Raw genomic sequence first — 16,060 nt, forward strand, 5'->3', positions numbered from 1 at the left:
CCCCCTGGACTGCAGCCCACCAGGCTCCTCCGTCCATGGGATTTTCCAGGCAAGAGTACTGGAGTGGGGTGCCATTGCCTTCTCCAGAACTATACCCTAGAATATGGTTAAAATGGTAAGTTTTATGTATACTTTACAATTTTTACAAAAAAAGTTTGTAATAGACACACTGGTTATTCTTCATATGTTCCTAGGCTGAGAACTGTTGGATATGGAAAAGCAACACATCAACTGCTCAATCACCAGCATGCTGCAGTCATGTTGATGTAATTCTAAGTAAAGGAGCCTACTCCAAACCAGCCTCTTATTACACTGCCATCTAGCTAGAGGCAAAAGGTAAAAAACAGTAATAGAATTTGAGTACACTGGTGTGGGGAAGAGGGGTAGAGAATTTCAGAAAAGGGGGAGGAGCAATACAGAAGAAAAAAGACAATGTCACAAATGTAAGTCCAAGTATATTCTCTGAAAGTATTTATTGAGTTTAAGTAAAGATTATCCTCCAGAAGAAACTTTTTATTGTCATTCCTATTACCATGTAAGGGCTTCCCTGATAGCTTAGTTGTAAAGAATCTGCCTGCAATGCAGGAGACCCCACTTCAATTCCTGGGTCGGGAAGATCCCCTGGAGAAGGGATAGGCTACTCACGCCAGTATTCTTGGGTTTCCCTGGTGGCTCAGCTGGTAAAGAATCTGCCTGCAATGCAGGAGACCTGGGTTCGATCCCTGGGTTGGAAAGATCCCCTGGAGAAGGGAAAGGCTACCCACTCCAGTATTCTGGCCTGGAGAATTCCATGGACTGTATAGTCCATGGGTCGCAAAGAGTCGACTAAGCGACTTTCACTCATATTACCATGTGAAATGCATTACTGAGAGAGTATGTTAGCTTCATCAGCACGCAAATGAGATTTTTAATTACTAAACTTGCCCTGAGTACCCAAAGAAGAAACCATAACATACAAGTTTGGTGCTGCAAAAAAGAAAGGGAAAAAAGAAGGTTCCTTCAAAGTCAACACTGTGCTTTCACTTGAGAAAGTAATACAACAGCTCCAAATCAAAAGATATTGGGAACAGTGGAAAATGCCATGCCAGTAAGAATAAGCCCTAAGAATTCTACTCTGTAAGAAATTTAGAAAGCACTGGGATTTTAAGATATATCTGCTTGCTTTTTTACTTTAGTAAGTACTTTACTTTCTTAAAAAATTACCATTGTTTAATTCTAAATGTGTGTATTACCTCAGCCTCAGAGAGTTCTTTATCACCATTTGGTTTGGTATACTTCTCCTGCATGAAGGGAATCCAGGAAATTTTACATTTTTTAATGAAGGGGGTCACATCTACAGTGCCCAGGGCATAACCACATATGCCATCTTCATCTTCTAGGACAAAACAGTAATCCAGGCTAAGGGAAAGCAGCCCTCCTACTAACCTGCTCAGAAGAAAAGAAACCAGAATGAGTTAAGTTACTAACGTAAAACTTCAGAAATCAGTGATATAATAAAGCCCGATACACTCAATTGACAATGTGTGAAACTACATTTGACATAAATAAAAACTGGAAATTTATACATATTAATAACTCAGATTTTATTACAACTAAAGTAGGACTTCTAAAAAACTGTATCTGTATTTCTAGTCTTCATCTCCCCACAACCAGAGAATCCTGCCTTTGAAATGTCTACTCCCAAATCCAACAAACACTGCATCACATACTTGTCTCCAATAAGGTCAGGCTGACTTTGAAAAGGTAAACCAACTCCATCGTCATACATTTCTCTGCAAATCTTGTACACGGAAGCCTGAAAATACAATCTAATTAAGCAACACATCAAGAAAAATGGCAACAGAATCTGACAGTATGACTCATAAGTCATAAAGGACTTCTAGAAGAGGGAATAACAAAATGTTTGACTTGTCATAAACATCACCTCTGCTTTGTTAAATATTTATTTATTGAGTCATATTTGTAAAATCAGTAGAAAACAGCTCGGTTGCAGTAAACAGAACTGCCTTGCAGGGGATAGTTTTAGGCACTAAGTAGTGGATTCAAAATTCAGCAAACTATGAGGCTCTCTCTCAGCTTTCTATACACCCAAAATATTTAAAACGTGATTTTCTTTAAGCAGGCTTGCCTTTTTCTGTAGCTGATTATCAACAGCCTGGAAGCACTTTACAAACTGCAGAAAATGTATTGGAGAACATCAGGCTAGAACAACATATCACACAGATATTGTTCAGGATTCCAACTCTGAATACATTTCATCTGATGAAAACTAAGCACAGGACCTCCCTGGTGGTCCAGTGGCTAACACATCACCCTCCCAATGCGGGGGGCCTGGACTTGATTCCTGGCCAGGGAACTCGATCCCACACGCTGCAACTAAAGATACCACATACCACAACTAAGACCCAGTGAAGCCAAACAAATAAATAATTAAAAAACTAAGCACAAGATGTTGAGTCTAAACTCCTTAGGCTCTTCCTTAAACTACCCGTGTTTAAAGTTTCAGTTAACTTTCTCCATCTAAAGTTTGTATTTTAAGACACAAAAATGATTTTTTTTAATCAGGGAGTTCAAAAGAAAGTATTAAGTGTTCACCATAACCACACTCCAAGTTGGCAGGTAGACAGTTACCTCATCTTTAGGAAAATATGGTCTGATAGTATAAACTTTGGAGGTAGGAGTCAGTGGGGGTGGTTGAAAAAAGAGGTCATTTGCCCCATCAATTGGCAGCAAACGCTGTAGGAAGAAAAAAAAGGGAAACAGATTAGTGCTGGGAAGACATTCACTTTTTTTAATGAGTGTGCACTGCAGATTACCAACTTAACATTAACTGGCTACTGCAGGCAGACCTAAAGAAGAGGGGAGCACTACGCTATACTAACATAAACACCTCTTTGCTGAGGGAGGGGAATGCTTCTGAATCGAAATTACCCAAACTGAGTTACATAGCTTTAGTGGCATACTACTGGGGATTTAAATTTACAGTAAAAAAAAAAAAAAAATCTATTCCAATTATGACAAATCTATTTTTTTAAACCAATCTTATATAGACCATCTCTCTACTAAAAGATGGCAGAACAGAATGTCAGGAGGAGAGGTTTGGTCTGAAGAGGGTTATCTGTCCAGGAGACGCTTTATCCCCAAAGCAATGCGCTTCAGTTTGCTGTGCGCAGCAGAGCACCTGTTGGGGGGAGAAAAGTAGAGCACCTGAAAAGTCCATGAACAAAATTCCAACACCAAAAAAGTCACATTTTGTTTAAATTTTCATTTCTGGACTGTTCTTTCAACTACAAAATTTACTTATAAAATAATTGGGAAAATACCCCAAAGCCCTTTCACCATTCACTTGCATAATTATTCATTCTTTTTGCTCATGGAGTTTCCGCTGGCAGACAAGCATGCGCGCATTGTGCATTGCGGGCGCAGATTAAAATGCTGTGCGACCTGCAAAGAAACAATGTGAAGTGTATACCTAGAGCCGCTGCGCTTCGCAGGCGCGGGGGGGATTGGCAGCATCTCCTTCAGAAATTACTGCGAAAGAGGAGGAAAATTTGATTTAAAATCCAGCTATGTAACTAAATTGAATTTGGGACTAGAAAGCCTTCGGCAGACCAATCCTTCCAGCCATCTGATGCGCAACATAAGGTTTCTCATAAAACAAAGAAAACGTCAATTCAGTTGTGAATTCATATTGATACCTGGAACTCTCCTGCTAGACCACCTCTAAAGGCCCAGGGTTCTTGGTCTCCAATTAAGAACTGTGCTGAAGAATGACTACGACACCCTGTTGAGATCAGATCCAAGCGGAGAACGTTACGAGAAAGGGGATTTCCTGGGGTCTCAAATGTCCAACAAACTAACAAACACTGTGGAAACAGCTCTCTAACAATAATAATCCAGGGTTTCAGGACAAGGCTGTGATAATAATTTTTTTTCTTAACTTGTAATGGAATTTCAATACTGACATTCCTTCCTCTGATTAATGAATAATCACTGTTCTAGTGAAAGAGTTCTACCCTTTATTAAATTATTGGAAGGAAAGTGTCAAGTTTGTCTAAGTCATGTTTATATATTCCCTAGGTACAGCTATATAAAAATCAAGGCAGCTGCTTCCTCTCTACCAAAAGTACAGTAACTTTAATAAGTGAAATAAAGTGAAATTGATGACATTTTATTATCACAGCCCAAGGAATTAAACTTGTCTGAAGTCACATTTTACATTTTGAGGAAGGGTACAGGGAAGGGAAAAATGGGAGAAAAGGGGTTAATCTTGTCAGAAAACTAAGGTCAGCAGAATAAAAGAAATTACTCAGTAAGTTGACAATGAAAAACCGTGAGTACTTTTTCTGACAAGGACAACCCAAATTCAGACTTGGCTCAACTGGTTAACAATACCAGTCTGACAGATTCTGAGAACTAAAGAGAGCCAACTGATGCTCCTAATTTGTCCAGAACTAAAACATACTTTTCTTAAAAGTATGACAGTATCTGGCTCCTCTGAGCAACCACTATAATCTTTGTGGTGCACTTAGCTCATACATGGAGTGGCAGGCTTTGAGGTCCAAAAATCTGCATTTAAGGTCAGCACTTAACCAACTCCACAGGCAATTAAGGAAGCTAATAATGAGAGAGAATTAAAAGCAAATTATAATTGCCTTCCATAGACAATCAAGGAAGCTAGTAATAAGAGAAAATTAAAAGATATTCTGGAGGCCAAATCACAATCACCTGCCTAGTTTTCTGACAAGATAAAGCAGCGCAATATAGTTCTTTTCCAACTGAAGACAGCATTCTACCTCCTGTTCAAGTTAACAATCTCATCAGTACAATATATAGTGTGCTAGTCAGACAGTCCCAAAGCAAACCAATTTTTTTTGCTGACAATTCAGACCCATTAAGAGATTATATCCAGGGTTGTCACTTCTCAGGGGTAGGGGTACTTAAATAAATATATATATATAATGTAGTATTTGTTAAATAAATATGAAATAGGGTAAAAATTTTGGTTATGAAGAGAACCTGCCCCATTCCATAGCTCAGTGTAAATTTACACTGCAGGAAAAAAACTATACCTCTTAAACTTTAAGGAACGGCCAATTTCCCCTACCCCCCACTTTGAGACTACAACATAACTAGCACTTCCAACTATTACAATAAAAAGTTGCATGTACGAAGAGCTGTATAAATGAAAACATGGTTAATGCCTCAGTCGCTGCGCAAACGTGACTTCAGTTCATGCCTACTGCCCTTAAATCTACCTGAGCTACCTCACAGAACCTTTTAATTTAAACTAATTAATCATGACGCGCTGTGAACATCTGCCGCTGTCCATCCAATAGTAGTAGAACTTGTGCTGAGGATTCTCCCATCTGTACACAATGGGGAAGAAGATAATAGAAGTCGTTAGTAATCAAAAGTACTGCATAGCCACATTCTTTAAAGGACTGAATGCCAGCTGGACTGGAGACTGGAGGAAAACAAAGGGTTCTAATCAGTAACTCCCTGAAATTACTATAGAACCATGACAATATTTTGTCGTGAGCTGTTGTGGAAGCTATGTGGATGCCAAGATGATTAGTTAAAACTTCTAAGATCTCTGACCTTGAGACTGTATGACAGCTATATACAATTAGGGAAAGCTGCCCCTAGAACTGCACAGTTCAGAGGTAAAAGCCTGAGAGGAAAAAGCAACAATACTGTATATAATCAAGAGTTTTTAATAATTTTTGAATTGAAAGCTAAGTAGCCAATGTTTTAAGCAACACTTTCTCAAACCCAATAATCTGAATTATAGGTTGGAAATTTAAGACTTCAATCCCTATAAAGGTTAATATATCCCCTGGAAGGCAAATGCCACCTTCCAACAAACAATAGAGAGGTTTTTCCTAAGCCTAAAAGCAGACAAGTATCACACAGAAGAGGTATCATGGAGCCTTTTAACAGGAAGAGGTCACAATTCTCTCTTTTACCTGTTGTGCGGTATATACAGGAACCCAAAGTTCTCTATATTCCTTTTCTCCCAATTTATTTATTTTATTTTTTATCTTTGCCGATGCCCTGCGGGAAGTGCCCTAACCAGGGATTGAACCCATACCTCTCGCAATGGAAGTGTGGAGTGCTAACCACTGGACAGCCAGGGAATTCCCTCTATTTTCATATTAACAATCAGCCTCTATTTTTAGCTGCTATTTTTAGTTGTATCAAAGGAAAACTTTTTTATATATTTAAGAATCTGAAAGTATATACACAGTGAGAAATCTCTCTGCTACCCTCCTGAGTAACTGTAAGCTCACAGTGTTTCGTACTTCTATTTCACAACCAAGACTATGTAACCCGTCATAGTGTTTGTGACGACTATGAAAGCTGACGTGTCAGTTAGCCTTGCTGCCTGCTGTGTACTATGCGTAAGTCCATTACATATTCCTTATACCTGGACTGAAAACCTGGAAATGAAATGAGATTCCCTGGAGAAACTTGGCCATGCTGGTGCTTTTTACCAAGCTTGAGAACTTAAAAAAAAAAAAAAAAAAAAATTCACTGTTGGAGAACTTCCATTTAATGAAACATTTTCAGGGGTTTGCAATTTTTATCCCCTGCTAAACCAATTACTTGGAAGAGAGATAAAGAAAAAGTCCTATGAAATAATACCAGGTAGCACCAGAATAGCCTCCCACTAAAGCTCGCATGCGCACAGGGCTGGGAGGATGCTTCCTCTTTCCAGGCCCCTTCGGTCATTTCAGCAATTGTTCTGTTAAACACAGCATTAATGTTATCAAGACACAGCAAGCAGCAGAGAGCTCACACAGTCACAATTCATAGAGTCTCATCTCCAAATCAGATTAAAGTGGTATACATGGTTCCATCCAGGAAGCATTCAGTCAGAGCAAGTTAAAGTCAGTACTTTCTAACACATTTTCAAGATATTTATGCTGAATTAGCCCAAGGGAGAAAAATCAATGTGCTCGTTATGTTTACTGAGGCTTGCACCTCAAGTCTGTAACAACAGCTACACCTTTGAAATCTAGGCAAGGAATTTAAACACAGTTGGAAATTCACCAATTCCCTAAATGTTTTTCTCCCTGTGGGATAATTTTTTTTTCTTTTAAGGGACAATATATCTGAGAAGAGATTATTCCTGGTGCACCTACCTAACCACTGTACAAAAGACTTCACCATAGACATTATACTCTTGATATCCCAAACATAGGAGTACATGTCATAAAGAATTGTCCTGTTGGCACAATTGGAGAGCCGAGTGAACATTCCCATCACTAGTCCGCACATCTCTTCAAACTTGGCTGCTCGTGACCGCCATTCTTCAATCTATTGAGGATCAATAACAACACTCAAAAAATTGGAAGTTTAAAAACATAATCTAAAGCACAGTTATAAACTGTTTATGTTATCAAGTACCTGCAAATTTATCCTCAAGATTAAAGAATCACAGGGCTTAAACTTTTAAAGATAAGCAATGTAAGTCTGTGTCTCTCCAAACTGACAAATATTCCTCAAATATTAATCAACTTTGACCTTCCTTCATTCTTAACTACTGTAAGGTCAAACTATGGAAGCGCATGATTCAGCAGTCTGTACCTACTTTCGGAGGAGGCAATGGCACCCCACTCCAGTACTCTTGCCTGGAAAATCCCATGGACTGAGGAGCCTGGTAGGCTGCAGTCCATGGGGTCGCTAAGAGTCCGACACGACTGAGCGACTTCATTTTCACTTTCATGCACTGGAGGAAATGGCAACCCACTCCAGTGTTCTTGCCTGGAGAATCCCAGGGACGGGGAGCCTGGTGGGCTGCCGTCTGTTGGGGTCACACAGAGTCGGACACGACTGAAGTGACTTAGCGGCAGCAGCAGCAGTACCTACTTTACAGAACACACTCTAAGATGTGGCCAATTCTCATTTAAGACCTCTTCCATATCATCAGCATGGGGATCCATCCAGGCCAGAGAAGCAAGTATATTAAGTATACTCACTTTTTCAGAGTCTTTTCCTTTGCAATTGACACTGACAACACTGCTATTTGCTCGAAGCCACTGGAATTCACGTAACATCTGCGCTCCTTTGGGCCCATGCTCATAAGGAAGGTAGAAAAGGTCAGCAAGTAACTGCAAATCCTCCAGAGTCACTGGTTCTGCAGTGTACAAAGGCTTTTCATTTGGACCAGGCACAAACTGCTCCTTGTTCGTCTGTTCATCAGTCTGCATAGGGGCAATATCACTGATGCAATCTTCCTGCATAGACATCTCTGGGGATTTTGATTCAGCTATGCTTTCTTTATCAGTGTCCATTGGTTTCAATTCCTCTGCCATTTTAGCTTCAACGATTTCAGTTAGTATTTGATTGTCATTCTTGTGGTCTGTTTCTTCCTGTTTTTCCACTACCATGTCCATGGGTTCCTCATCTGGCTGTTTCTTTTCTTCGTCCTTGGCCAGGGCTGTAGGCTCACCACTCAAGGCTGCTCCCTGGCTCATAATGGGCTCCTGGTAAACAGTCGTAACTACAGTTGTGGCATTTAAAGAGGGCGCTGCAACTAGAGGAGCCCCATCAACTACACTTGCTTTAGCGCCACTGTGTGCAACCTGCCTACCTATAAAAACAAATTGCCAGAAAGATAATCAGAATGACAAACAGAACAAATAAGATCCAGAGAAATGTTTTCTACTTATCGTATCTCTAGGCCTCAATTTGAGATTCCAAATAATCTGAGCCCTAAGAAAAAGTGCCACTTCTCTAAACCACCAGGGATGTGAGGAAGGGAAGAGAGGGGAAACACAGATCATATATATGGCAACACCTAATTATTTTCTTCTCTTTTGAAGATCTATATTTTTGAACAACTATTGAAAAAAAAATTAAAAAAACAAATTAGCATTCCAAGAAGATAAAACCTATTTAAGGCCAAAAGTAAAATTTAAAAAACCTTATTCTCTAGATTCTTAAATTTCATTTTGCTTGGTGGGCCTGTAATAGAACATCACAAATGTTCTTATGTCTCAAACAATGTAATCCAACCCTCTTACAAAAAAAGACCAAACTCACTGCTGTACTGATGAGGTACGCCAAACTCCTGCAACCATTCTGTTAAAGCTAACTTCAGAGCCATCTGTGGACTATAGAGTACATCAGTTTCAATATCTTCATCACTGCCTTCGTTTTCTAACTTTATCTGGATTGATACAGTACTGTCTTCACTATCAGCTGCAAAAGAGAAAGAGCACAAAAACGGTCTTGATTACAAAACACTAATTCTTACAGTAAAACTGGAGAGGCGAAGAACTGGAGTAAGAACAAACTTTAAGCATAATAATGCAAACACAACCAAGACCCTTCACCGAACCATTTCACCTAGAATAGTCATCTAAAGGCATTGCCAAATGTAAAATCCCAAATGAAATAATAAACACTAATTTCAGAATCACTGGACAAATCACTGATACATGTCCACTGATAGTGTTTTCATCTCTAGCCCACCAATCTTTTAATGTCCAAAAGGCTTTACTTATATTTTCACCCAGTGTTAAGTATCTCCTTCTCCATGAAGTCATTTACCCATTTTTGCTTAAGAGAGGTAATCAATCACTCCCTCCTCTGTGTTCCCCCTAGGACTCTGTAGATAATTATTCTCAGTACTCCTCATTCTATGGTATAGCTCCTTGCCTGCTTTATCAACACCAGACTAATTCTTTCAAAGTAGGGACTATTTTATTCTTTGAATCCTTAGTGTCTGATAAATAGGTGTCTAAATGTTAATGAGTAAACAACTAGTCAGTATTCTCTTACCTGGAATTCAGGTAAGAATTTTTCATAGATAAAAATCAGTAAGCCAATGTCTAAAATAAGAATATGTTTCATAAATGTAAGCTAAACTGAAATTACATAGTAAGCAACTCAGATAAGAATATCTAGCCATCTAAAATACACCATTTAAATATAATCATCTGAAAACATAAATTCAATCAGAATTACTCAAGGGGTAACAGGAACATTAAGACTACTTTGTCTAGTTCCTCAGGTTTCAAAGGCCAAGTCACATTTTAAAAACAAAGAACTGAGGCCAAAAAGTTATTAAGTAACTTGCCCAAAGCCACTCCAGGGAACCCTTTTTCTATCATTTACATCTCATTCACAGGACTAAACAATACCTTTAAAAAAATTCTTGATGACAAAAGAACATATACTCACTAACGGTTCTAGTTAACCCCAATCTCTTCCCAAGGTCAAGAATTAAGTCATTTACTTACTCATCACTACATCTTTCCTTACTCCATTCATGTTTGATTTGTACCAGGTGGCAAGGGTGTGGATAGCAACATAGTTGGCTTCAAATTCACAATTTGGATTAGTCAAGACTCCTTTTAATCGTGGGATGAGTTCTGTGGATCTTCCTTTGTATGGGCCCAGAAACAGTCTCTTCTGATCATAATCATTAGCATGAATGTTATCCCAGATTACTGGAGCTCTCTTAATTATCTTCGAAACCTCTTCAATGGACTCTACTGGAATTTCTTTAGAAACAACTTTAGGACCTAGAAATAAAGGCCATCATTTATTAAAAGGCTCTCATACATGGTTTTTCAAAATAGTAATATACTGCATGTAACTTTTTATTTTGTTATATTTTTAAAGAATTTTTCTTTTTATAACAACACAACAACATGTGCTTCTACTCAGCTTTATTCCCCTCGCTCAGTATTTCCTCAGAGTAGATTCCTAGAACTAGTGGTTAGAAGGCACAAATAGTAAAGGTTTGGGCAAGTTTCCTCAAAATGATACATTAGTAAGAAACAAATTTTCCATGTAAATAATTTTTTTCCAATATAATATATCCTCAATTAGACAAACTCTCATTAACCTAAATCCTGGGAGGGTTTCTTCCCTTAATTCTTAGAATGAAAGCTAATACAGCTCATCGATTACTAGCCGTCAATCTAGCATTAAGGCTTTCATTTCATAAAATACCACATTCTTGACTTTCCTGGTGATACAGTAGATAAGAATTCAGCTGCCAATGCAGGAGACATCCCCGGGCTGGAAAGATTCCACATGCTGCAGGGCAGCTAAGCCCGTGTGCCCTAGAGCCTGGGCTCTGCAATGAGAGAAGCCACTGCAAGGACAAGCCTGTGCACGCAGCTGCAACTAGAGAAAGCCTGTGGGCAGCAACAAAGATGCAGTGCAACCACAATGAAAATGAAAATTAATAAATTACTTTGATATTCAGACTCACTGCAAAATCCTCAAAAAGTATTCTTAATACCAAGTGAAGAATGTATACTGTGTAAAAGAAAGAGAATCTCATTAAGGCTCAGCTTTTTAAAAGTATACAATCAATTCTCTACATCCTAGTTGAGTAAAAGTTTTACTGTATAAATCTTTAAGACTTACCTGTCCAAAGCACCTCAATTCCAGGTAGAAGCTTTTCACCCACAGTCCTTAAGTAAGGAGACTGAGACACATTTGGATAACAAAAAGTGCCACAGTATTCTGAATGTAGGGGGAGAAATTAATCAGTAAAACAAGAATGAAATAGTCATGAGTATGTATTTCAATGGGGATAAAAATGTCTATCAATTTTAAACTATTTTCATCCAAATGATAAAAGGCCTCTATCTCATGCCCCAAAAGAAGTCAACAAACTAGCTCATTTATGTATTTTAAAAAAAAATCAATTCTTAAAACCTGATATTCCTCCTCCAAAAGTAGGACAGATCAATCCTTATGATCCTATGGTCACTAAAAGTTTACTAAAGATAAATAATTGGAATTTTTTGCATTTTCTACAAACTCTGAATTGCCTACATTTCTCAGTTTCAATCAGAGGCCAAACAGACTGGATTGATATCATAATAAAAATAAAGCAAAATTATGCCACTGGCTTAGAACTCAATTATAACTGATTATAATTTACAATGAATTAACTACCAAGTATGATCTTATTAAACATTACTTGAATATTCATGTAGCATTAGAAGAGATAAGGTTCACAGTTCACAATACTTTAACAAGACAGACAAACACACGGTTAAATCAATACAGTCTAAAATTTCTTAGAACTTATTTAAACTCTTCCTGAACAAGAAGTCAAGCCCGGGGAAGTTTTCTTGTAGGCTGAATTTTGAGAGGGAAAAAAAAAAAGAGAGAGAAAAAATATTTTCAGTGGAAGGAACCAGGGAGAAGAAAGAGGGGGAAAAAAGGAAAAGGGGGATAAATACTAGAAGTAAGAGCCCAGATGGGAGTGGGAGGAATGAAAAGGGATACAGATAGGCAAGGGCAGAAAAAAGTAACAAGTGGGAGGGAAATGAGAAGTGACTTAGTTAAATGCAATGTAAATTTGCTTTTTTCTAGTTTTCACTTTGATAATACTATTCCCTTCCTCTAATCCAGAAAAGGTAATGTTCATATACTTTTTAGTACCAAAAAATACACAAAATCTTTCTCCTATTCAGTTGTCATTTATTAATCCCTAAAATTTCTCCAACTTAAGATCTGGAGAAACATCTTCTAGAAAAAGAATTCCTACCTTTCTTTACATACCAAAGGGACAGGGAACAACAATAAAATTCATACATGGTCTTTTGAAAGTTATGTATTTCAAGACTAGTTAAATAGAAAGCTATTATATACAATACCTGTGGGACAGAAGAGGAAAGTTTCTGGCTCGCCTAGGTATTGATAAATTTCATTTGTGATGGAGACCTGGGCATGAGCAAAAGAACTGAATACCTCTTTGTCAGCTGCACACATATTATGGTCAATATCATCAAAAAGCAAGGCAAATGACCTGCATCCAAACTGAGAAACCTAGGAAAGGAAAAAAAACCAAGATGCTTTTACCAGCTCATCTTAAAGAGTAAAAAATACAGGCTTTAAAATATTCAAGTATATAGTTAATAGTTATACTTAAAAGTCAAATATTTTCCTTAGTAGAATGTTCAACACCAAACCTTTACTCCCTTTCTATTTTCTGTGTTAAAAAGCTACAGTTTCAGTACCCATATTTTCATTTGGGTTTCAATGCACTAAGCAAATTGTCTAACAAAGCTTCTATAATGTGGCTTATCCTTCTACATCTTTCAATACAGAAGACACATACCAGAAGAAAAAAAATGAACGATAAACTCCAAGACATGAGAAATCCAAGTCATTTGCTCTAGTCAAGATGCAATGATGCTAACTAATTTCTTTGCACATAAACCTAAGTCATCAATCAGAAAGACCAAAATAGCAGAATATGATCAAGCGGGGAAATAACCTCCTAGGAGCTTATTCACGGAAATTTTAATTACTTTTCCCCCCCCTGGCCGCAGCACACAGATTGTGGGATCTTAGTTTCCCAACCAGGGACTAAACCCAGTCCTGGCAGTGAAAGCACCAAGTCCTAACCCTTAAACAGCCAGGGAAATCCCAAACTTTTAGGTTGGTACGAATGTTAACTGCAATTTCAGACTGTTGATTTTAAATCATTATAATTAGGTTCAAACACATCTTTTATTACTTAAAATAGGAACCATTGCAGTCGACACATTTTTGCCAACTAAAGTTAAGTTTATCTCTGTAACATAAAAATCTATGCTTCGGGAAAACATTTCCTGCATCCTGCTGGTTTTAGAAGTGTTTTCTCTGCAAAAAGCTGTTGAAATGCTTGAAAAAGTGGTAGTCGATTGGCTAGAGGTCAGGTGAATATGGAGGATGAGACAAAACTCTGTAGCCCAATTCATTTAACTTTCGAAGCACTGGCTGTGCGAGTGTGGTCAGGCGCTGTCATGGAGAAGACTGGGACTTGACCAACGCTGTCTGCAGGTGGTGCAGCTTCCAGTGCCATCTCATCGTGAGCACAGTTCTGTGATGTATGTGAGCATACTTCTCAGATGTAATGGTTTTGCTGGAACTCAGAAACCTGTAGTGGGTCAGACTGGCAGCAGACCACCAAAGTGACCAGGACCTTTTCTGGTGCAAGTGTGGCTTTAAGAACATGTTTTAGAGCTTCTGCTCGGTCCAACCACTGAGCTGGGCATCACTGGTTGTAGTATGAAACCCACTTTTTGTTGCATGATACCATCCAATTGAGAAATAGTTTGTTGTTACATAGAATAAGGTAACACTTCAAAACAATGATTTTTTTGGTTTTTGGTCAACTTATGAGGCACCCTTTTATCGAGCCTTTTCACTTTTCCAATTTGCTTTGAATGCTGAACAACCATAGAATGGCTGACGATGAATTCTTAAACTTCTTGTCTAGTTGTGGGAGGAGCAGCTTCAATAATGGCTCTTGGTTGGTCGTTGTTAACTTCTGATGGCCAGCCACTGTGCTCATATTCAAGGCTCTCGTCTCCCTTGCAAAACTTCTTGAACCACCATTGCACTGTGCATTCATCAGCACTTCCTGGGCCAAATGTTGATGCTGTGTCTCCACTGTCTTATGACCCATTTTTTTAACTTGAGTAAGAAAACTGCTTGTATTTGCTTTTTTGTCTAACATCATTTTCATAGTTTCAAATACATGTAAAATATACAGCAAGTAATAAGTCATTAGCAAAAAAACAAAGTGAGAAATGCACATTAAAATGATGAATAATACATCCACATTTAAGAATGTATTCCAACATCAAATGGCAAATGTCAACATTCAGATCAGATCAGATCAGATCAGTCGCTCAGTCGTGTCCAACTCTTTGTGACCCCATGAATCGCAGCACGCCAGGCCTCCCTGTCCATCACCAGCTCCCGGAGTTCACTGAGACTCACGTCCATAGAGTCAGTGATGCCATCCAGCCATCTCATCCTCTGTTGTCCCCTTCTCCTCTTGCCCCCAACCCCTCCCAGCATCAGAGTCTTTTCCAATGAGTCAACTCTTCACATGAGGTGGCCAAAGTACTGGAGTTTCAGCTTTAGCATCATTCCTTCCAAAGAAATCCCAGGGCTGATCTCCTTCAGAATGGACTGGTTGGATCTCCTTGCAGTCCAAGGGACTCTCAAGTCTTCTCCAACACCACAATTCAAAAGCATCAATTCTTCAGCACTCAGCTTTCTTCACACTCCAACTCTCACATTCATACATGACCACAGGAAAAACCATAGCCTTGACTAGATGAACCTTTGTTGGCAAAGTAATGTCTCTGCTTTTCAATATGCTATCTAGGTTGGTCATAACTTTCCTTCCCAGGAGTAAGTGTCTTTTAATTTCATGGCTGCAGTCACCATCTGCAGTGATTTTGGAGCCCAGAAAAATAAAGTCTGACACTGTTTCCACTGTTTCCCCATCTATTTCCCATGAAGTGATGCGACCAGATGCCATGATCTTCGTTTTCTGAATGTTGAGCTTTAAGCCAACTTTTTCACTCTCCACTTTCACTTTCATCAAGAGACTTTTTAGTTCCTCTTCACTTTCTGCCAAGGGTGGTGTCATCTGCATATCTGAGATTATTGATATTTCTCCCGGCAATCTTGATTTCAGCTTGTGTTTCTTCCAGTCCAGCGTTTCTCATGATGTACTCTGTATATAAGTTAAATAAACAGGGTGACAATATACAGCCTTGACGAACTCCTTTTCCTATTTGGAACCAGTCTGTTGTTCCATGGCCAGTTCTAACTGTTGCTTCCTGACCTGCATACAAATTTCTCAAGAGGCAGATCAGGTGGTCTGGTATTTCCACCTCTTTCAGAATTTTCCAGTTTATTGTGATCCACACAGTCAAAGGCTTTGGCATAGTCAATAAAGCACAAATAGATACTTTTCTGGAACTCTTGCTTTTTCCATGATCCAGCGGATGTTGGCAATTTGATCTCTGGTTCTTCTGCCTTTTCTAAATCCAGCTTGAACATTAGGAAGTTCACGGTTCACATATTGCTGAAGCCTGGCTTGGAGAATTTTGAGCATTACTTTACTAGCGTGTGAGATGAGTGCAATTGTGCAGTAGTTTGAGCATTCTTTGGCATTGCCTTTCTTTGGGATTGGAATGAAAACTGACCTTTTCCAGTCCTGTGGCCACTGCTGAGTTTTCCAAATTTGCTGGCATATTGAGTGCAGCACTTTCACAGCATCATCTTTCAG

The 16,060-nt window shown here is 38.7% G+C and overlaps 1 protein-coding gene across 1 annotated transcript in view; it reads right to left on the minus strand.

Moving 5' to 3' along the window:
• OGA (O-GlcNAcase) overlaps positions 1-16,060 on the minus strand; it is a 28,886-nt gene that overhangs the window by 4,319 nt on the left and 8,507 nt on the right. Inside the window, exons 5-14 of the mRNA XM_061403211.1 lie at positions 12,639-12,810; positions 11,395-11,493; positions 10,254-10,538; positions 9,052-9,210; positions 7,986-8,599; positions 7,149-7,323; positions 3,699-3,784; positions 2,632-2,736; positions 1,710-1,795; positions 1,233-1,425 (exon numbers count right to left, since the gene is read on the minus strand). Of these exons, the coding sequence (XP_061259195.1) occupies positions 1,233-1,425; positions 1,710-1,795; positions 2,632-2,736; positions 3,699-3,784; positions 7,149-7,323; positions 7,986-8,599; positions 9,052-9,210; positions 10,254-10,538; positions 11,395-11,493; positions 12,639-12,810 (1,974 nt within the window). The remainder of the gene's footprint in view (positions 1-1,232; positions 1,426-1,709; positions 1,796-2,631; positions 2,737-3,698; positions 3,785-7,148; positions 7,324-7,985; positions 8,600-9,051; positions 9,211-10,253; positions 10,539-11,394; positions 11,494-12,638; positions 12,811-16,060) is intronic.

The sequence above is a fragment of the Bos javanicus genome, chromosome 26, assembly GCF_032452875.1.
Source record: "Bos javanicus breed banteng chromosome 26, ARS-OSU_banteng_1.0, whole genome shotgun sequence".
NCBI lineage: Eukaryota > Metazoa > Chordata > Mammalia > Artiodactyla > Bovidae > Bos > Bos javanicus.